General features: G+C 38.3%; 1 protein-coding gene across 5 annotated transcripts; it reads right to left on the bottom strand.

The window, feature by feature from the left end:
* Nucleotides 1-99: 99 nt before the first annotated feature.
* Nucleotides 100-23,323, bottom strand: LOC109036892 (cholesterol 7-desaturase nvd 1). 5 transcript variants are annotated; one of them, XM_072305461.1, is made up of 9 exons: nt 20,755-23,323; nt 18,749-18,860; nt 17,120-17,343; nt 14,187-14,385; nt 13,113-13,301; nt 11,777-11,955; nt 3,775-4,020; nt 2,604-2,786; nt 101-1,209 (listed from the first exon to the last, which is right to left on the bottom strand). In XM_072305461.1, exons 3-9 carry the CDS (start codon nt 17,279-17,281, stop codon nt 1,048-1,050), a joined length of 1,320 nt encoding a protein of 439 aa, XP_072161562.1. In that variant the 5' UTR covers nt 17,282-17,343; nt 18,749-18,860; nt 20,755-23,323; the 3' UTR covers nt 101-1,047. The 5 variants fall into 5 exon arrangements, with proteins under 5 accessions (XP_072161563.1, XP_072161565.1, XP_072161564.1 ...); XM_072305462.1 differs by lacking the exon at nt 18,749-18,860 and having other exon boundaries at nt 100-1,209; XM_072305464.1 differs by lacking the exons at nt 18,749-18,860; nt 20,755-23,323 and adding an exon at nt 19,574-20,676 and having other exon boundaries at nt 100-1,209.
* Nucleotides 23,324-23,651: the final 328 nt, after the last annotated feature.

The following is a 23,651-nucleotide window of genomic DNA, read 5'->3' as shown; positions in this document are numbered from 1 at the left end:
AATCTAACAACTCTCCAACTCATCTCTTTAGAAATCGCGACTTGTCATGTTTGTGTGCGTCAGTAGCCATTTTCGAGTATAAAGGTTGGAAAATGGAAAAAAAATCGGCTTGAGTCATTTGAATGTGGGATCATTAAAGAGTCAGCGAACAAGAAAATAGATGTCTCACACCAAAAATACAATCGGAAAGCTCTTATACTCGGAAATACATGAATGAGAGGCCTCCCGCTTCGGGAATAAATCAATTAACAATGGTAGAGAATTTTCTCTACCATTAAGAAAGTTTGAATAATTTTATCCCGGCAGTGAGGCCACCTGCAGTAATACAGAAGTTCTTTTCTGCTGTTGTACACGTGAATTTCTTTTCATCGTTACGGGTTCAATATTTGACGTCAATCCACAGAGTGTTTATATATTTGATGAGTATACTTATACAGAAAATGAATGCAACAATTATTTAAAAAATGCGACTTGACAAAAACTGTCAAAAGATAAAGATAAAAAAGAAATAGAATTACAAAATTCAATGAAAATAACAATACTGAATATATTAAAATATCCCTGGCAAGAAGTTCAGAAAATTAAAATTATGCATATGTTTCCTGTTATGCTCTCTGCGCTCCATGTTGTAAATAATTAATAGAGATAGAAATAGAAAACAAAAATAGAATCACTTATTTAAGGACTTTAAATATCTACTATTTTTCTCCTTGTCTTTACAGTAAACTGTCTACGTTGCACAAATCTCTTTTTCTAAGTAAAGTGAAAAAGAAAATGCTTTAAAAACTATCGTAAAATCTATCGAAAGTCTTCTAGTTAAATATTATTAGTTTAATATATTTTCAAATACGTGTAGAGGATTCTGTGAGTTTGTTCTTCATTCTGATTTCAGCTGCTATTTTGTTCGTTTTTTCTACACGTCAATGAGCCTAGGAAATCATTTTACGATCATGATTCCGCAAAAGACATCCCGAGACTACTGTTGCGTCGATTCTCGGGTTTCGGCTGCAAATTGCATTATGTAGTGCATATTGATCACTTTTTATTTCACCAAGATGACAGTTCAGTCTGAATTTTGAGCTGAGGACTATTTTTTGAGAAAAATTGACTGTGCCAACGTTTCCATTTTACATATACATCTTCTTCTTTTGTAATAATGACATTGGGATGAATTTTCTTGTAGTTGTAAATCTTAACGTCTTCTTCAAACTGAAATCAAAAGAAATTTAGGTAATGATTAATTGGGCGTATCTCTGCCAAACGGAACTATGTGCATTGTGACAGGAGCCCTGTAATGCACATATTCTTATTGCCTCAGGGCTCATGTCTTAATGCACAGAGTTCCGTTTGATAGAAATACGTCCAATTTGCGCAAAGAAGAAATAGGTAACACTGCTGAAACAAGATAATTGAGATAAGCCAGTTACGGAATGAGCATTGATGCATTTTTTTAAAATTAACATCCGCGTCTAATGTGTCTAATGGGTAATTTTTTCCAAAAAATTGATAAAAAACCAACAAAATAAATCATTTATTTGTTGCCGTATGGACTGTATGGAGAAACATCTGGCGCTTATTCTTGGCAAAAAACCATGACGTCGAAAATGAGCACATCGATGTTTAGATTATTTTGACTGATTGCAATACGTACGTTACAATTCATATACTACGATAGATATGTTATAATGAATCAAGTGTATCGATCGATTTCGATTGGCCGAGAACTTATAGTTTTTCGCTCCTCCTTGCAAAAATACCGTTTTTTTTTTTATTTTTGATTAAGAGATTATCTTTTTTACGTCTGTACCACTTCAAACCCTCCCGACAGCGTGAAGGCCCGAGTTACACTCTACGGAAAAATAGTGCATTACTAATCACTTGATTACTAACTTATCCATAAAATAACTTTTAACCTTCGGTTATTTTCGCCAGTACTTCATTGACTGCAATTATTTCTTATTATTGCTAAATCTCCGACAAGAGTTTGACACTTCATCATTGATTTGATTATGCTTATCTATTGGATCAACTATGACCACCACAGAATCTAATTTTCTGTTCAGAAATGAATATTTGGTCATTATAGCATCAGGTAAAAAACTATATAACATGGGAAAATTATTCCTAGTATTTTCTCTCCACTGTTACATTGAGGATCAAGCCTCCTACTTTCGGGAAGGATATGATCAGAGACAAGAGACCCTCCACTAGTATCTTGGCCATTGTGGAAGCTTTTACTTTCGGGACTTCAGCACTCCACTGTTGACTTACCTACATGGTTGATGTTCAACAACGTGTTGGCAGTTTCGTTTTGCAAACAAGCCGAAAATGGCCGACGTTTCGGAAACTTGTTTGGCTCATGACGTCATCCGAAGCTCATCATCGACCATGTAGGAGTAGGTATAAGTCAACAGCCGAAACTAGGGTGATGACTGTTGCTCCCTAGTAATTGTCCATAAGGAATTGTTGAAACCTCGAAAGTAAAAGCTTCCACCTGTCGCTAGGAGGCCAGTGGAGGGTCTCTTGTCTCTGGATATGATGCATAAAGATCGTTGCTTAGGTTAATGTTAGTATACAAAATTCAAATATGTAATCATACGTACTGTGCATAGAAACAGGCGGAAAACCAGTCGATTCAGGGGCACGAGCAAAGGATGGCAATAATGCACAGTCACTACCCGCTGGATCGCAGGTCCGACAGGTGTGATACAAGTCAGTAATTTCATGTGCGCATTCATTTTCAATGTGCTTATATTTATTTCAGTCTCGAAATGGCCAGCATTAATCTAGTGATTCACACAATAATACCAACAAATTACGACGATTTATAATACATGGACTAGCATAACTTGCATGTGCGATTTCCGAGATTTGTTTTAAACCAACAAATGCATGAAACAAGGGAATTAGGCTTATCTATCTCCTTCACTAATTCGTCATGAGCATCCAAAATAAACAACCCTAGAGGATTAATTATTTGTAACGACACCAGGAACGTATCGCGTATCGCTTATATATGGCATCAATAAAAATAGTTCAAGACATGACCGGAATTTTAAGATTTTGATAGGAAAAGCCATTTAGAGTAGAAAACATGATTTGCGAGTGGTTCATGTCATAATTGTGCTGATTTGAAGTTAAACCAACACCAACACTCGGCCATTTTTTGCTCTTCACAAAACCTTAAATAAAAAAGAAATATAAAATCTCGAAATTTATTAAGAGATAAGAATTGTAATATTATTAACACGTAAGAGTTAAAATAAAAACATTTTTAAAACGGCACTTTAATAAATTTAAATGAATAAATTGAGAAAGATATTTAATAACCATGAGCAAGAGAGAGAGATAGAAGAATATATTTAATCATTAACCTTGTATTTTGTACCGGAATTTTTAATGCATTTTTCTTGGAACAACCTTTTCCCTCACGAAGTTCAGACTGTGACGGTCTCATTTTATTTTTTTTGAAGGGAACATATCAATATCACTATTTGAAGATTTCACAGAATTTTTTTTTCGCACAGAGAAGGGAAATCACGGAGGTTTTCAAGAATTGATGTGAAGTAGTTTTCCATTTTAATAATAAGAAGTGGCAGGAAGTTTCCAACGTCACAACGCGAGATATGTGCTCTGGTAGTTTCATTTTCGAAATGTATTTTATGAAGTGTTAAGATGTCTCGCCGAGACGAGCTATTCAATACAGGTTTTATACGTATATCATAAACGCTGCTGATACGATTTCATGAATAATGAAATAAACAAATAATTTACCCATTTCACACTTGCTCTGAAAGACAGCACTGTGATTCTGTCGAGAATATTAAGATGCAAGCAGGTTTTCGACAGGGCCCTATGAGGCTCAGTATGGTGAACTGTCCATTCTTCCATTTTCACAATCAACCTTAAGGAATGCCTTAAACTGAAGCTCTTGTCAGGTGCGAATGTCCTATCCCGCAGCCATGGTGGCGCATGTATTGCTTGAAAATGTTCCAGGTCAGCAGAGCCGTGTGAAAGATCCTGGAAGATAGAACATGATTTAGATACAAGATATTATTTTCTGCAAGAGTGCGCAATTTGACCTGCGTAAGGTTTTGTTTTCCTTGTGACTGGGCAATTCAAAGTTCCCGTAACCAATGGATAATAAAAACGTTCATATCTTAGTTATAGAAGTTGATTTCAATAGTTTTTGCTACGCGAACCGTGTTCTACGTGAAATTGTGGTGAAGAATCATGTATCAGATTGCTTAAATTCGTGCCTTGTTGAATGGTCTACTCAATCTAAAAACGCAAACACAGAGAACAGAACTTTCTTAACTTTTCTCAGAAAAAATATATTATCGGGTGAAACGAGGCAACGTTGGAATGCTCATACGGCGTCAAAACACAACATGGATCTTTTAAGCCCTATTGGTCGATGCTGCGATTCTCCTAATACGAGTTCGAATAATCGCGCCAAACACGGTGCGGTCAACGTCAAACTCATATCAGCGCCTGCAAGACTGCAGGAATACTTCACACGTTGCGCCGGATGCTGGGGTCGGCGTCGGACGCATATTAACGCCTACAGGCCTGCATGAATACTTCTCGCATTGCACCAAACGCAATGCGAGAGTTATTTGTGATAACTATTCGACTACGGGTATGGGCATATTGCCACTAGATGGATTGAGGGCTAATCGCACTGTGAAGATGACTCGACACTAAACCGTACTCCCTTTCCCTAGCTTGCGCGACGCTAAAATTGCCGCAAAACTAGGACCACGTGTAATTTTTTTTGACGGTCCCTACCCAGTTTTTACCACATTTCAAGGGTAAATATGTACATTGATGCAACGATTAAAAAACTTGGACAATGTTGAAACGATGCAGCGATTCTGAAACTTGATTCGCGTGAAATTAATTTTGGTTTAATAAAATGAATTTTTCGTGATTTTATTTTAAATCATTCCGGGAATTTCTCGAAAGCTTCTAAAAAATCGCGTGTAGCTTTTCATGAGCAAAACAAAACATGAGTAAGGATGTGCAACATTTCAGTCGGAGATAAGAACACTTTTCGCGCGCAGGCGTCGGTATTTGATCTCACCCACGGTAGGCGTAACGAAATAACTATTCGACCACGCCTGTAGGCATATTGCCGCCAGCCGGATGGAAGGCACTACATGCACAAAATTTCGAAGTAATCGAAAAATTACCTCTCACCGGCCCCATACTGAAATAAAACCCCGGTTGTAAAAGTCACAGTTACACGCATTCTACCGTCGTGCTAAGGAAACACGCCGTATGGATCTTCAAACGTTGCCAAATTTCCTTCGACAAAAAAACGAATTTCCCGGAAAAATTTAGAGTATTTTTCATTCATTTTTTCAGACAATTTAGTCCACAATCCTGTTGCCGCGCACTAGTAAAAAAAAAAAAAGAAAGAAAAGTTCTGACCAAAAAACCGCGTGTGCGCGACGACTCTCTCATGAGCTTGGTAGCAGAGCGCTGCGCCACTAGTGAATCCTGTAGGCACTATGACGAACCAAGCAGCCGCGCTCTACCAGAGAAACCGCGAACCCGTTTGGTGTCTAGAGCTCTGACTTTTTAGCTTGTGCTCGACGACTCGGTACTCGCGAGTTGTCTGACCGCCCAGCTTCTTAATGTTAATGGAAAATGGAATGTAAGGATTTCTTAATTTTACATTCATAAATCAGCACAGTAAGCATTACGAAGATCAGCGGAAAAGAAAACCTGATTTTAAAAGTTTGTTTTTCTGCATGTATATGCGGATGAAGTTAAAGAAAACTTACTGAAGGAAGTATTGATTCTGTTGTTTCGGAAATCTCTCTTCACGAAAACCTTTCCTCGTTTTTTCGCTCACCACGGCGAATAAAACAGCTTAAATCACGTCAATTAAAACTGGAAAAAAGGTTAGTATAACACTAAGAACTTAGAACGCCTTTTTTCCGCCCCTTCCTTTTTCCCGGAGGCTTTAACATAAAAACTCTTCGGGGGTTTTTCGCTCACCACGGCGAATAAAACAGCTTAAATCACGTCAATTAAAACTGGAAAAAAGGTTAGTATAACACTAAGAACTTAGAACACCTTTTTTTTCCACATTCTTTTTTTTTTCCTGGGATCCTTCTCGCGAAAGTTTTTTCAGGGTTTTTTCGCTCACCACGGCGAACAAAACAACTTAACTCACGTCAATTAAAAAATAGGAAAGGTTAGTATAGCACTTTAAGTTAGAACGCCTCTTCCATCCACTGAATACTCTCATCACAAGAGTGTTTTGTGTTTTCTTCGCTCACCATAGCGAATGAAAAGAACCTAAATAAATTGCATTGAATTCGAATAGAATCTCAAATAAAAAGCTAGTGCGGCTCACCCGAGCTCAGAACTTTACCTCCGCTTTACTTCTCCCGCAACGGAAGTCAAGTTAAAATTATTTAGAAACAATCCTTACAAAAAAATCCCCAAACAGGGACTGCAAAACCCCGTAAAAGCGGAAAAGCTATTTTTCCCGTAAGTCAATTGCAAAGTTTTATTAACCCTGCTTTCGGCCGCCCTGCAGGTCAGTTAGTAGGTTATTCTCTAAAGAATATAATCAAAATTATTCATCGCTCAGCGTGAATAAAACATATTACTCACTCATTCACTTAAAAAGCGCATCAGAAATTTCCCGCTCATTAAAGCATGGATGCAAGTTTCTGTAGAACTTCAGCATTCATTTTTCCAATGCGAAAATTATTATGTCTTAGATAAAAAACCGAGTTTTACCTGCTAAAAGTTACAAAGCAAAATTATCCAGGATTAAATAAATCAGTCTCCACATTTATGCGAGCCCCAATAATTAAGCGCGCTACTGTGTGTGTAGCTTCACCTTTCATTTTAATCTCAACTAAGCGTCCACTTCCCGCATGAAAATTAATCGCGAGCGGGAACGAATAATGAAAAAGATCCAATTTTAAATTTCCCGCGCAAACTTCGATCCTCACTACATGGTCGGAGCCCCGCCCAACAAATTCCAGGAGCCAATGAAATCATTCTAGCTTCGACAACGCCGGGGCGCGGAGCGTGCCGCGCTGGCCGCATCACTTCCCCTCCCGCCTAGCCAACACTCACCATCATGAAACCAGGCTGCAGAATACGGCACTTTCATTCTTTTTGCTTTTGATCACTGCTAATAGTTATCTTCTTCCTAAATCTACCATAAAACCTTTCAATATACGCCTGAATTCACTTTATATCAGTATTCAAGAACCCGAAGTTCCATGGGTAACCACCCATTGTCACCATTTGATGAGCTTTTCTTATTCTTCGCACGCAAGTTCATGCAAAACTGTTGTATTTTCTGAAAAGTACTTGTTGGAGCTATCAATTACAATCATTAAAAATGCAGAAAGTCAAGATCCAAGATTAAAAACTTCAGTTATTCGTTCCGCCGCTAGCACGAATCGGCCGGGCGGCGCGTCACCAGATCGGTCGATTTCGAAGCTTTGTTCCTTTTGGCTCTTGCGCGCCCACCTTATACTCCAGGGATCCACTTTTATCCTCACTTGTGTCTCAACTGCCGGACTGGACGGATCCCCCTTGGAACTCACTTGGACTGGACTCTCTCTCTCATCTTGGACATGATATTGTAGGGATGTCGATACTCGGGGAAGTATCGATACTCGGTATCGATACTGGTATCGACTCTAAGCATCGATACCGGTATCGAGCATCGAGCTGAAGTATCGATACTTTAGAGGTATCGATGCCATCGATACTATTTCTGAATTATGCCGTGATTCCGAGTGTGCGTATGTCTGTCGGCCGTTATATTCCGCCAGATTTACGCCTCTCTCGAAACAGCCCTATTTGCGTCCTTAGTCAACTATTTTGAGCCCTTTACTACTTTTATCGAACTGAGCTTTTAACGTTTTTAACGAAAGTAATCATCTTGAGAAACTTGATTACTCCGTCGTTTGTCACAGTGCATAATGAAGGTGAAATAGTGGGGAGAGAAGTATTCAATGTCTTTGGGAGAGAAGTTTTCAAAGAAGAAAAAGAGGCCTTCTTCATGGCCAAATCAGATAAAGTATCGATACCATCGATACTGGGGTCTGATGATCGATACCACATGGTATCGATATCGTTGAGTATCGATGCCAAGTATCGATGAGTATCGATCAAAAGTATCGATACTTTGGAAGTATCGGTTAAGTATCGACATCCCTAGGATATTGGACTCGGACTTTTACGAAGGGAAAGGACTTGTCCTCGGTGTCAGTCATGGATCAAGGACATGAAAGCGCCGTTCCTATTAAGAAGCGGAGGTCTCTTGCCCGCTTGAAGAACGAAGTTTGGAATCAACCCTGGCAGCCTACACCTTGGGCCAAAGGTCACTGAGATCTTACAAGTGGACGCACTTTTCTGGCTTTTTTCTCCCCGCCTTTTCAAAGCGACTTTCCTCCCCAGTCCAGCGGAGCATTTCACGAGACCAAGTCAAGGACTTGGAAAAGTGTCATATTATATGACGAAAATAGCTCAAGAAAGCTATCAAGTGATGCTTCATTAATAAAATTTTCCTTTTCAGCATTAGCAACTTGTATGCAAATATCCTTTAGTTATTTGCATACAAGCTTCACACAAACACCTTCAAAAATTCTCTCTTTCCTTTCTCTATCCTTTTCACTTTTTCAAGGCCCTTAATTAAATCCTTACCCTAGCGTACGTTGCAATTCGCGCTAGTTGCGAGTACATGAGTCTATTCCATGTACTTATGACTTCACTTCTTTCTTAAAAATTGGGTATTCTGATGTTAGCTTGCAATCGCGTCAGTTGCGAGTATTAGCGGCTATCCCTAATACTTATGCTTTCAACTTCTTTTAAAACCCTAATGTATGCTTAACATCGATGGTGAAACTACCATACCACGTATCTCGGAAAACTCGATTTTTCAGGAGAGCAAAAAAACTGTCTGCGTTCCTTACTTTTGATAATTAAAAGGTAATAATTCTTGGAGATAGAGATGATAAGATGCTTTTCACCACGCCTTGAGCATTTTTGAAAATAGTCGCAACCGTGATGAAATACGGAGGAAAAACCGAGTTATGTGTTTTGCGAAGTAGGAATTGACACTATTACATCGAGATATGTGAATTTTGAATTGAGGTATTGAGCCTCTTGTTTGAAGATTTTGATCGATTTAAGGCTTAGCGAATAGTCATTTTGAACAGTGTACTTCTATTCATGCACTGAAAGCTTCTGTTGATCCTACAACTGGACCAATCATCGTATCTTTATTAATTGCAATACTATTAAACGGCATGACAGACTCAGAATCGTTGCATAGCATAAAATTGAAAGACTGATACGACCCGTACCGCAAGAAGTAGAATACCACTACTACTACTACTTCTTACTTTCTTGAATACCTTAACACTTCTAATAAAGAAGGTGAATTTCCTTTCCCGGTGGATGAGTCGCCTTCTAATAAAAGCGTATCGACGGTGAAACTACCAGACCACGTATCTTGTTTGCGGTGTTTAAAAATCAATGCTCCCATTTTATTTTTGCAAATGAAAACCAGCCAATATATCATTCCTTGAAGTATTCACAGATTCTTCGTCACTCAAAGAGGAAAAATCACAGAAGATTTCAAGAATTGATGTTGAGAGGTTTTCATTTAAAAAATATAGTATGACAGGGCGTCTGCGACGTTGCAAACCGAGATACGGGGTCCGGTAGTTTCACTGCGGCACAGTGGATCGAGATAGTAAGAGAGGTCAGACAAAATTTGGACTTTAAACGCTTATAACTCCGTTTATACCAAAATTTTAAGATCTATAAGTGGTTTCGTTGGTTTCCTCGTAAAATTTTCTTCTAAAATCACCCGTCGAGATTTAAAATGTGAGAAAATAAACATCAAAATTTGCAGTTTTGGTCAAAAATTTAATATCCGACCTCTCTTATTGACTCGATCCACTCTGCGCCGACATGCTTTGCCATGCATTCAGAATGTTCCCGAAACGTACCCGATGCCGTGTGATGTCAAGAGGGTACGAAACACGACCACCATTCTTTATCCGCCTCGGTACTTCGTACTGTAGAGCGCGCCGTGTGTACGCAATAACTTCCCGCCGGCGCGAGATATGTGAATTGCGAATTAGCGCTGAGATATGTGATATTTGAACTACGGTTTTGGATAACTTCCTGATTTTATTCGACAAAAATATTTTGGTGGCAGATAAAGGACATCTCCTACAACTCATTTATGCAGCTAACTCAAAACCGACAAAAATCGAGATACGTGGTATGGTAGTTTCACCATCGACATTCACGTTAGTTGCGGGCATCCCCCCTGGTGCCTATGATTAAAATTAGTTCTTACATCAATTAGATTCATCTACCCCTATATCCTCATTTAATATTCCAATTCCAATTAATCCTAGCGTATGTTAAATTCACGCTAGTTGCGAGCGCTTTTGCACTCTGCAAACGCTTACGTGTTGTTCATTTAAAATTCAAAAGTAGTAATCGTTCTCCAAGTTTTCTCATCATTTCTTCATATCTGGATGTTATGATCTTTGCCGGTTTCTGGCCACCTCGAAAATTAAATCGGCTGGTCCCTCGGAAATTAAGCTAATCTTCTTCATCGGCTTGTGCCTTATTTTTGTTATATATTTTTTTTTTTGAGGCCCTCGCTGTTCCAAATCCAATTCAAAACATCTGAAAATTTCAAGGAAAAGTATGCATTACTTTCTTGAAAAATACAAATTTTTTTTCCGGGAGAAATTTGGCAACAGCAGCATGTTCCTATGGCGTTCTTCCTTGTCCGTTCCGGGCTATCAAGGCCACAAGTTTTGGTTGTACCTGTCGTTGTCTCGGTCACCAAACCAGAAACAGTTGTAGCTACGGCTCCAGCACCCAGAACTTTCGGCCTCTGAGCCCGGAAGGAATTAACGGAACGTCTGTAAGGCCCGTAGTTACACCTTTCACAGCTGCAGCTTTTTTTCCCCAGTGCAGAATTTCAAACCGTAAATGATAATCTGAATTAGTATTAAAGAAGAAAGCGAAAACTAGAGTCCCTTTATACTGAGAGTCAAGACAACACCCCCTCATGGAGTCACAAACGGGAATAAAGATTACACAAATTGAACGTTTTTTGTAATCTTTGATCGGCCCATTCTCAAATTCCTTTCTCCGTTCCTTCTCTCATTCCGTTTGTTCCTTGCCGAACCCGTAATTCCCTGGTTCATTCCAGATTATAATCTTTGCAATCGGTGAAAATGTAATCTTTATTCCCGTTTGTGACACTGTGTAGAGTACCTGTATAGCGAGAGTATGGACAGATCGCTTCATGGAGAGCTTAGGGCCCATAAGTGCAGCCACTCTTCTAACCAACTTCTGACGCACTCAATTTCACTGCCAGTCTGTGGATTCCAATTCTAACGAAGATGGCTAAGAAAGTACATAAATGAGCGTTCTTCCACAAAAATGAGTAAATTTATGCAAAAACTAAGTCAAATACGTGCTTTATAAACGATGGTTCGTAACAATTGTATTAATAAATCGTTCTGGATAATTGAAATTCATAGGTTGGCTGCATTTCTGGGCCCTAACTTTATTCGCGGAGACATCGGTGAAGGCCTGATGGATTTTCGGAGTTTCACATCTGTCTATACTCTCGCTATACAGGTATAACACTGTGAAGGCCTAAAATACGGGAACCAATCAGAAATGGATTCACATTGTCTTGACTCTCAGTATAAAGGGACTCTAGCGAAAACAAGGGATGCGGACTTACTCCTATAGATCCGTTTATGAGATATTCACATTTGCCTGCAAGGGAATATTTCCCACTCATGATCTCGTCTACTGGAGGTATCTCGTACGTAGGCTCCTCTCCTTCGGCATGATACCACACAAATATCATGTGATTGACTTCACAACACTTCCACGCCTGGACCTTCGCAAGTCTCGGCACTGACGACAAAATGTATCAATCATATAAATCGACTCTCATCTGCATAGGGAAACTGATGGCATATATTTTGTCTCTTAAATGAGCCAGGAATTGAAGTTCCTCATTGCAAAATGAAGACCAATTGGATTGAATTTTGCAAAAAGGAACCACTAGCATTGCAATGATGCTAAGATTGTGCAACTTCATCCTTTGCAATAGAATTGCGGAAATTGTGAAAAACTATGAAATTTAGATAGTAATTTTTGTCTTAAATTTACAGTTTTAGCGTGTAAAATAGAAACTATTTAGGGATAGTCGGGATTTTCCTCCAAGACAAAAGAGGTTGCACGATCTTAGCAACATTGCAATGCTAGTGGTTCATTTTTGCAAAATGCAATCCAATTAAGGGGCTTGGACGACAAGACGCATGAGTGCAGTTTTTGAAAAAAATTGAAGTGTTAATGATTTCAAGTAAAACTAGGCTTAATGCATACGATATTTTGAGGAAAAATCGCTCGCAAATTCCAATTTTTAAGCATTAAAAAATTAGACAGTATGTTGGAGTTTTTGCTAACGTGCGTTAAAAATTCAGCATACGACTGAGAATCTTATTTCAGAGGGAAAACGCTCATTCGAGTACCTACAGTTTTCCGTCAAAGAGATATGCTGTTTTACACAAACTGATTGCGGTAGACGCACTCTGTATTGAGATTTTCAGCTATGCTGAATTTTTAACGGACGTTGGCACAAAATTCCATCACACTGTCTTACAACCAATGCATCCACAGCAATCAGTTTGGGATTAAATATTTAGTTTGAACTTCCTTTCCGTCATAAGGATCCATGTAATTTTAAAACTTTAAACACGTACTTCTGAGTACAACAGTTTCCCTAGCTACTAATCATAATTATTTGCTGAGATGGTAGTTTCGTACTACGTACATGTTTCAAATGTTAATCACTCAATTTTATTACGAATATGTTTGCATAATGCTGTTATTCTGCGTGCATAAATAAGAGTTTTAGAAAGAAAATGACTTTCGGTACATACTCATTTTTGCCGATGTATTGTGTTCTCTCTCTCTCTCTCAAGGCAGTAAAATAAATAAGTTGCCAATATTCAAAGAAATCAGACTGGGAGGTTTAAACCAAGTGTTCAATTCCGTAATGCATTTACCTTTATCAGTGTAAGGTATGCTTTTGCACTTTCCAGTGTCGCCATCAAATCGCCATCCGTGGAAGGGACATTGCAAGCAATCATCTTTTACAATTCCGCCCACTCCCATGTTGGCTCCCAAGTGCGGACAATATGCGTTTACCACGTGCACTTTCCCGTTTGATTTTCGAAAAACAGCGAAATCTTCACCTGAAATGAAAAAAGTTGTATTACGTTTATCAATTTTACAAAGCATACTCTTTGGATCGTAGGTTTGCATACGACTAAATTTGTTGGAAGTATATCCGTGGAGTAGATCTAAAAGAGTTATATTTTCTATGATTGTCCGTGAAGAACTCCTCAAAACCTCCCTTAGTCCTTTGAAGACTTCCCTAAATAATAAGCGCCTTGCCACCCCTAGGATATGGCTCTGGTTGCATCCATGGTTGAAAACTTAGATTAAGAAAATAAACGATAGAAGTGACGACTGTTAAAAATTACTTAATTTAAAAAAGACAACATGGAGAAACTGTTTAATTGTTCGTTTTTGAAAACTTTTTCAGGGTATTTTTTGAAGTAAAATTGACGAGAGAGAATTTTTTAAAAAAGTGTTGACAAGTCTTAAAATATTAGCATATTTCTCAACACTAAAAATGTTTGAGAAAACGTTAGAAAACTCGTAACAAAGTGGCCATTTATCCGTTTCATGTACATTTTACTGCACGTTAAAACTTCAAAAATATCCCAAACCCGTTTTAAAAAAAAACAATAATTTCAACAATTTTTAAAGGCCTCTGAAAAATAATTATATGGATCATCCATATTATGGATTAAATTATTTTAACTATTTTTTGGTTTTTTGTTTAAATTTAGGAAGAGTTCTAGTTTCTGTCAAAAATTGTAGACCCGGAACTTCTAAAAAAAAGTACGGTAAATCGATGCGGGTGCGTTGAAACTTTCTTGATTCATTCGCATTGCTTTATCGAGTATTTGAGAGGAGCATTCGTTAGTTACTTTTTTCTGTAATTAAAAAAAAGGAAAATGCAAATAAAAGTTTGTAGCAAAACAACTTAAGCCACAAAAAAAAAAATTCACCTAGAGCTTCAATGTACTTGACGCAATTTGTTCTCACTTCATCAGAGTGGCACAAAAATGTCCAGCCGTTTGCGTACATGGGTATGCTTTTCGATGGGTTTTCATTTTCCTGGCGGGCTCGTTTCAGGAACCGTTGACGAACCATTGTTTCAGATGATGCCACATTGAAGCGTAAATCACTTTTGATGCCTGTAAGATCCTGGTATATTTAATCACAATTTATTAGTTATGATACAATATTCCGTCATGAAGAGCCGATAAATCTGACGATCCTACTTTTTTCGACAGTCAATTACGCTAATGCAGAGTAACAATGAAGCAAAAAGTCATGTCATGTCTTCAGTTGCTCGAACCAAGAATAGAGTGCCATAATAAATTAAAGCGACGTTGCCTTTTGAATTAACAGAGTCGCTGTATATTCTTATCTCAATGACTACTTGCAAAAATGCTTATCATAACTTTAATCTTTAAGAAGATCCATTCTCGTATCATTTCCTCGAGGATAAAGTCAATCAAAATGTTTCCCGCAAAACTTTTTGTGATATTTTTTAGAATGAGTGATGAATATTCACAGAAAATTTCAATTAAAACCGTTAGTTATTTTCTTTTTTAAAGCAGAAACTAACGATGTTGCAACCTCAGATCTTGGTGCAAGGTATTTTTTTGGTGTAGGTAGAGTGGTTCTTAAAGTGGTGTAAAATAAAATGTTTTTCAACATAGGTATCATGACCAACTGGACTGAACAAGTAGGGAGTTGTAACTTCATGAAATGTTTTACGTTTCTACAAACGTCAGTCGTTTCATACTAAACGTGTCTCATAAATTAGTGAGGAAAGGAAGGCATAGATAATTCTAGTGATTACACTGAACTCCCTCTCTCTTCATCAAATCGGAACCCGGAAAAGTTAGGACTCAGCGATTTCATTATTGCGGAGTTGCTCGGTCATTTGTGAAAGTTCGAGTTTGTTTTACACGAAGCGTCTGTTACTTAAGATAATCAGATAATGAAATACCTTTTTACAATATAAAAGCACCTATTATTCCCCAGTGGTGATTCTTACAAGTTGGCAACACCGTTTTTTCTCCATTCAAATGTATGTAAAACACTCAATGGACCACTAGACAAGGTACGAATTTCAGCATTCTGATACATGTTTCTCAACCAAAATTTCACGTAGAACACGATACGCACAACGAAAATTACCAAAATCAACTCCTTATGAAGATATTTAATGATTCTTGATGCGTGAATTCAAACCACCCGCTCATGAAAACTCAATGCTCTACGTGATTCACATCGCGCGCTAAATGTTTATCATGACAGTCTCTGCGATGTAAAAATCTTCAACTTCAATCTTGACACTTTGGCTCAGCTATAGCAAATTACAAATAGTTGAACAACACATGGTGGAAAATGAACATTGCTCGATTGAGAAGCTTGCTGAAACCGTTGTAGTGCGCGATTTGACTCACGTAGAGCTTTGAGTTTCTTGTGAGCGGGCAGTTCAAATTCCTCGTAATCAGTGCGAAATAAAAACGTTAATATCTTCGTTAGAAGTTGATTTCGGTAATTTTCGTAGTTTGAATCGTGTTCTACGTGAAATTCTGGTTAAGAAACATGTATCAGATTGCTTAAATTCATACCTTGTCTAGTGGTCCATTCTCGGTGAGGCAATTGCTTCACCTGAAATAGATATTTGTAATAGATGTAAATGGAGGATAACAATGTTGTCAACTTGCAAATTTGCCACGAACAATCCCAAAGTGCGCGTGGAAAATATATAAACCCGCTCCCAATCGCGCAACTTGCGGAGTTCGTCGCACATTTTAAAGTTTCCTTTCTTTATCTTTACCTTCATCGTTCACATCCAGGTTTTCCCATTATCGAGGAGGAAAACATTACCTAAAAAGTAACCCCAGGAAATGGTTTCAGCTCTCTTCCCTGTCGTAAAATTTCAATCGTCTTAAATCATTTTTTTTTGGGCCTTCTTTTTTTAAAATTAGGAGTGGGAGGCAGGTTTAAAGAGGCAAAAATCACACTTGAGAAAACCTACAGATTGCGATAGTACTCCGAAATAGGCGAAGAGGCCTCTCTGACCATTACTATAACTCGTCTTAATTGTGGTACTCTTTGCCTCGTGTGTAATTATACAAATCCGTGCTAATTAGCCAGATTCTTATTGATAAGCTTCGGTAATTTAGCTGGAAAAAGCTATTCTCTATTAACAAATTTTAATTGAAAAAGAAATGAAGGAAGGTAATGCAGAAATAAACCGTACATGGATATGATATTATCCTCACGTATTCAGACCTTGTGTTACGTGCAAAAATATCCGATTTCACGTATCCACCAATTAGTATAATTTTACATGTTACGTATGTAAATTTTTTCTCCTGCACTTCACATTTGGAAAATTAAAAAAATTACTCTAAGTATTGTCGAATGGAACTGGATTCTTCCCATTTTTGAGACTGTTAAGAGGTGATCAGGTGGAGAAATTGTGGAGTTAATAGTCGGCCTGGGGCCATTTTTCCCAGTATTTACATGTCGCACATTCAGTGCCTCTCTTTTAAATTCAAATGGCTACAATCGCTTGATATATAAGTCTGAGTTAGAAAAACGTTAGAACCGGGAACAAATTATTATTCCAGTTCTTTTTTTAGATCCACATTTCGAATAAAATCCGTGATTTGCCAGTTTCCTCGATGGTCGATTTTGTCTAAATTTAGCTCAACAAATTTTCACTGGTTATTACAAATTACAGATGACAGGGGGCCAAAAATTTTAAAATCTGATTTTCAATTTTGCAGTGAATAAATGCAGAAAAAAGTAGGAATCGTTGAACAATCACCACTTGATAATTAAGCGTAGAATATATCCCAAACGTTTTGAATATAGAGAGAAAATGTGGACTTATGAGGTTATATCTTACACGATAGACAGTGACGGGTCGGTAAAATATGAGGTAAACAAAGCTAGCGGAGAAAGCAATGAAGATGAACATTAGTGCCCAAGGTTGATTGAGAAGTGTGATGAACACCATTATGCTCCGGGTGATATTTTCAATCCAGTGGCATCCGATGTAATTGCCCATGTTCTTTTAGAACAACTTTTGCGTCGGGTTGAATAAACTTCCTTCCCGGTTTGAATTGAATCCTGATAAATTGAAAAAAAATCCATATAATTCAATGGCTTAATTATTCATTTATGATGGTCACAAAAGGAATATTCCTAAAAGCAAACTATTGGCATCTCCAAAATTGATCGATGCTGAAGATCTTCATTTAAACTTACCTTAGAGTTATACTTCAAATTGTCAACATTCTGAAACATCAACAAAGACTTGAGTCCCTGTTTGCCATGCCTGAAATTTTAGAACGTGCCTTGAAACAATTTTGGTTTTCAAATGTCCCCCAGGAATTCAACTAAATTAGTGGTCATACACAAAGTAAACCACATTTGGCGATGAGGAACTACTAAGCACGGCTCATCCATAAAAGTACTTTTCTGTATAGGGAAACTAATTGCACACCAAATGTAAAGGCAAACGAACACGATGTGTAAACAAAGCAAGGGGAATCACGCTAGTTGTTGACGGCGCAGAGATACAACTATGCGTGCTTGATGGACGTCCGTGTTGCATGCGCGAAATTGAAGGCGTGATGGCACGAGGCGTGACCTTGCAACGCTCCTCTCTGCGCTCTGTGCTGCTTGTAGAGTGTCAGTGCTAGTAGAGTGCCCTATTCGGAAGAGAAGTTAAAAGACGAGGCTGAATCACGTCTGTCCTATCCAGGGGCAAAGCGTGAATGATCGATTATCGATTCCCATTTGAAGTCATGGTAAGGAATCGATTACTAAGGTATTCGTTGCGAACATCCTATTCGTCGATCTTTTTCTATAAGGTTAAATGGCAGATACACGATATATATCGCAAATTATGCCATGCCACTGGTCCTATCTTTGGCCGTATAACTCTGGTAGCCTTTGCAACATTATAAGTTAATGTTGTTTCTAAAATTAACCAAAATAGTGGTACCTTGTCACAAAATGTAGCCTAATTGGACTAAATAATATCCACGTGATGGTTTCTTTTCTGCGTTCTTTCATAAGTTTAAACGGCAGATGAATCGATTTATCGCAAATCACGCCGAGCAACTGATCCTATCTTTGGCCATGTTGCTTTGGTAGCCTCCACTGAAAAAAAACTCCGGCCCTGAGAGCCGCAATTACGGGCTATATAGACATACTGTCCGTTTCGGGCTCAAAGGCCGAAAATTCCGGCTGCTGTAGCCTTAGCTTCGGCCTCTGAACCTGGAGCAATCGAAGCTACGCCTCCAGCAGCCGGAATTTCCGGCCTTTGAGCCTGGAACGGACGGTATGTCTATATAGCCCGTAATTGCGGCTCCCACGGCCGGAGTTTTTTTTTCAGTGTTTGAACTATTATAAATTAATTTTGTTTCTAAAATTAACCGAAATTGTAGTGCCCTATCACAATATGTAGTCTAATTGGACTAATGAATATCTACGTAATATCACAAAATAAAGAAGGACTCGACATTACCGTAATTCAGGGAGCCGTCTTCCACATGATGCGAGCACCCATTGAGACGAGTCGCCAAGTTGAGAACAAGAGAGAAAGAGAACTCAAATAAAGCGCCCACTTCACTTTTATCCTGGAATTTTAATTATTCTGACTATTTTTATGTTTTATTGCACCTTCCTAATACTCTTATCTTACGAATAAATTAGGTACTTTCATACTTATTCTCAGACTTGAAAGGATGCTCCATCTGCTGGACGGATTTCCGTCAGGTTCCACTTGCAGTAGTCGGTCATTGCCTCGTTTTTTTTCGACGGACAAAACCCATGGGACGAATTCAAATTATTCGTTTGAATTTTAAATTTTATCAGATGATGCCGTTGCGAGCAAAATTTGATATTTATTGTGATTTACATTGCCTATGATGCGGTACGCTGCATGCAGTCAAGTTTTTTTTTTTTTTTTTTTTTTTTTTTTTTTTTTTTGTCAAGCGAAATTTTATTCAGTAAGTACATATTTACAGAAATTGTAATGTGCGTATCTTATTACTAATTTGCTTAGGTGATGATAGATATAAGTTATATATAGTGATAACATAATGTGTTATAGTGATAACATAATGTGTATGATAATAAAAGAGACAAGTAAAGTAGGGAGATAGTTAATAAGATAATGGTATAAGTTTAGGAAATAGGGTCAAGAGTTTACTTCGCGAGACATGCCGGAATTACCATCTGGTATATCTTCGGCTGGGGGTGGGGGTTGGGGTCAAGTTAAAAAGTAAATTTTCATCATCGCTGACATTGAAGGTTTCATTGCGTTACACTAACGTTACATTCATGTTACCTGTTGGACTCCGACTATCAATAAAACTTCTCTGTGCGCATGAGTATATATCACTGATTGAAGTAATTTAATTTCGAGTCTTCGTGGACGAAGGGATTTTGCCGCGTGACGGTCATAAATGGGTAAGACTGTTTATCATTGGAATATATATATTTTCTAGAAATTCCACAGAGTACATAGAGTCGTAATGTAAGTGGGTGAGCTGGCGCCACTTCAGCATTTTCCAGGTCCCGAATAGAGATGTTGCATGTGTGAGGAATTTACGATTTGACTGTTGATTCTTATGTAAAAGTTCGCGAGACACAAGATGGTGCCACTGGTTTTCTCTGAAATCAACTCCGAAGCTCAAAAAAAGCTCTCAAGTTGAGGCCAAAATGGAGGGGATATCCCACCTTACCCTGAGAGTCCACCTCTACATCAAGGCAAACTCTCCATGCAAAGATAGGGAGCAAATACATTGATAGGGCTGCCACTTTATTTGGAAACTCCAAAACTGAAAACACGGCAACCCTGCTAATGTATTTGCTCCCTATCTTTGCATGGAGAGTTTGTCTTGATGTAGAGGTGGACTCTCAGGGTAAGGTGGGATACCCCCTCCATTTAGGCCTCAAATTGAGAGCTTTTTCTAAGCTGGGGAGTTGATTTCAGAGAAAACCAGTGGCACCATCGTGTTTCTCGCGAACTTTTACATCAACAGAAAGAACAAGAATCACAGAATTTTACAAGAATCAACAGTCAAATCGCAAATTCCTCACACATGCAACATCTCCATTCCGAGACTCCTTTTTGAAGCTGGGTCACTTTTTCGATACATGAACGATTGCTTGCGATACATGGGTACCCGGCCACCAGATGTAAACAAACAAGATTGGAATCACCACGTATTTCACACTGTCATTTTGGATCGAACAAGTATCGAAAAAGTGACCCGAATTCGACGCACACCGGGCTCGGAACTTGTCGAGCAGAACATGGCGTCAGCTCTCCCATTTACATTACGACTCTATGTACTCTATGAGAAATTCCTGCTGACCTCAAAAAATCCATCTCTGTTACTCTTATCATATCGTGTGGCTCTCTCTACAGCTGCTAAACTTCAGATCCATACGTTAAAGTATTTTTCACTACAGCATTATAAATTATTCTTCCTTATCTTTCCTTCTCCTTATTCATTCATTCACCTGTTTTAATCTGTAGAAGAGAAAATCCTCAAATTCTTCGAGGGGAGAGGATTACTTTTTGAGACAGTCACAAATTGATGAGAGATGTTGAATTGATTTAAACGAATGGTTCGAAGAGATGAACTGAAGATTTTTAATTTTTATCGTTGAATGAAATAAATAAACTTTTGTCCACTTGGTTAAATGGACGTATTTCTGCCAAACGGAACTATGTGCATCATGACGTGAACCCTGTTATGCACATATTCTTATGGGTTTCAGGGGTCATGTCTTAATGCACATAGTTCCGTTTGACTGATATACGTCCAAATGAGGGGCTTAAAGGGCAAGGCGCGTAAGTGGAGTTTTCGAGAAATTTCAAGAAATACGTATTCAAAGTTTCAAAATTACATGGATCCTTTTGGTAGAAATGACGTTTACACTAATTTGTTGGTGCTTTAAAGTTGGACTTTAGGTGTGAATTTTTCACAGATTATACCTTCAAACTAGTTTCAGTCGAGTTCATAAATATCTCAATTTTTTCGAAAACTTTTTGCGCCTTGTTCTCCAAGCACCTCAGATTTAAAACTTTGTTTAAACTATATATTTTGTTAGTCGCGTCGGCGCTATCTCTCTGTTAATTTACATTTCATCTAAGAAAAGGAGAATATACCCAGTCTATAAATTTAAAATTCTTTTAACCACTGAGAAAAATTTCTCCCTCTCTCTCTAACGCTGCTTAAGTTTCAGCAAACAAATGAATTTTTCTGGTGTAAATACTTCTTACATCTTAAACGTTTACACGCACTTCGTCTCGTACCTCATTATGCAGAGCGATTCTAATTACTTGTACAGACTGTTGTTTGATTCTCGGAAATAAGCCGGGGAAAGATTTTCTCCGATTAAAACTTTGCGTTGAAAAAGAAATAAAGAAAGAAATTCCGGCAATAAACTTTATGAATCTGATATCATCTTCAATTCTTCACGCATGAGTACCGTCAGTAACGTGTGAACTCATGTGATTTTATTGGCAGATCCACTTGGATCCGGCAAGTTTGCAATATTGTTTTCTCCTCGTTTTTTAAGCCCATGAGAATGATTCGATTTTCAAAGGGCCCCGCCCGCCCGTATGTGCTCTAACAAGAATCGATTGTTAAGGGGTGATTCGATGGACGCCATATTTTGTGTCAGAACGGCATGCGATATATCGCATCAATTGGTTCCATTTTTTCAGCTACTCGTCATTTTTCTCCAATTTTGAGATCGCAATTCTGTTGTGAGGAGACTAAAGCACTCACTTACCAATTTTAACAAAGAAATTCAACGTGATAAAGGCGTGGTTTTTTCAGAGAGAAAACATCGCATTCGATACTGATATCGGAACTGCACTCGAATGCGATATTTTCTCTCTAAAAAAACCACGCCTTTATCACGTTGAATTTCTTTGTTAAAATTGGTGAGTGAGTGCTTTAGTCTCCTGACAACAGAATTGCGATCTCAAAATTGTAGAAAAATTTCGAATAGCTGAAAAAATGGAACCAATTGATGCGATACAGCGCATGCCGTTCTGACCGAAAATATGGCGTCCATCGAATCACCTTAAACACACGTTTAAATTAAGATAAAACAGTGTTGTCGACTTGCTGGATCCTCCTCTGTCTAAATTCACGATCTATGTGTAGATTGGAACGATTTTAAAGTTACATTTATTGTGCTTAACAATACAAACTTGAGTTACTGATTCCGGATCCTGAAGGGGTTGTTCTAATAAATATCACTTTTACATGAAATACGTCTGAAAAATCAATTTTTATAGGATTTATGGTGGTTTCAGGTTTCAGTTCAATAATTGTAAAGTGTGTTGTCAGGATTTTAAATTATGTTTGTGAATGACGATGTAGCGATGCGCTGTAACTCGACAATTTTGTGCCCTCAACTTGGTGAATTTATTTCCTGAATGTGAGTTTTTGAAGTGCAAAATTCAAACCACCGTGTAAGTCAAGTTTGGTTTGACATTTTTCTAGTTTTTGTACCCAGATATTCCGTAGATCTCGCTTGTATGATAGGGCATGTATATTTTAATTTTTAATTTTTGTGGATTACGGTTCATAATTCTCAGTCCATTTGATGCTCAGGCTTTGTAATTTACATCATTTTGTCAATATATATGATGATAAAGATATAGAGATCAAAGAATATTAGAGAACAGACACGTTGATTCTCTGCTGGATTTTAGTAATCCTATCCAGCTCGTAGAGCATCACAACTTTTTGGCATTAGAGGGCTTTTTCGTGAGGGCGGCAGTTACTACAGGCAGTTTATCATTTTCGCACACCTTTGATTCTGTAACGAGAGCATTGCAATATTTTAGCGCGCTATGTTGTAACACTGGAGGAATAATTCGAAAAATATCACGATTCTGCATGAAATAAATGAGAGAGGGGGAAAAAAGAGAGTCACTTACCAATTGCATAGTGTAATTTTGAGCAAAAAAACGGGGACCATAAACAGAAGTACCGTCTGCCAAAATTTGGTCACTTTGTTCCGTAAGGTTCCGTAAATACTTGAAGCGCCGTGGCGCGGCGGGCGAGGGCGACCAGCGCGACACGCGCATTGGCGCCTACAAACCTAACAGGGATACTTCACGCGTTGCACAATGCGTGAAGTATCCCTGTTAGGTTTGTAGGCGCCGACGCGCGTGTCGCGCTGGCAGCACACCGCTCCTCTCTGCGTTTAGCTCCGATATTTAAACTCGCGGAGTCCGCGTTTTTCAACTCATGATTTTGAAATTTTTGCACACTCTAAATTAATTTTTCTTATTTAAATTGATGGGGGGGGGGGGGGGGGTGCGCGTTTCGCGCTGCTCACACGCCGCTCCGCTCTGTATTAGGTTCTAATATTTACACTCGCGTTGTTAG

This window comes from Bemisia tabaci, chromosome 10 (assembly GCF_918797505.1).
Source record: "Bemisia tabaci chromosome 10, PGI_BMITA_v3".
NCBI lineage: Eukaryota > Metazoa > Arthropoda > Insecta > Hemiptera > Aleyrodidae > Bemisia > Bemisia tabaci.
The sequence above is the reverse complement of the archived record's forward strand: the minus strand, read 5'-3'. Positions and strand labels throughout refer to the sequence as shown.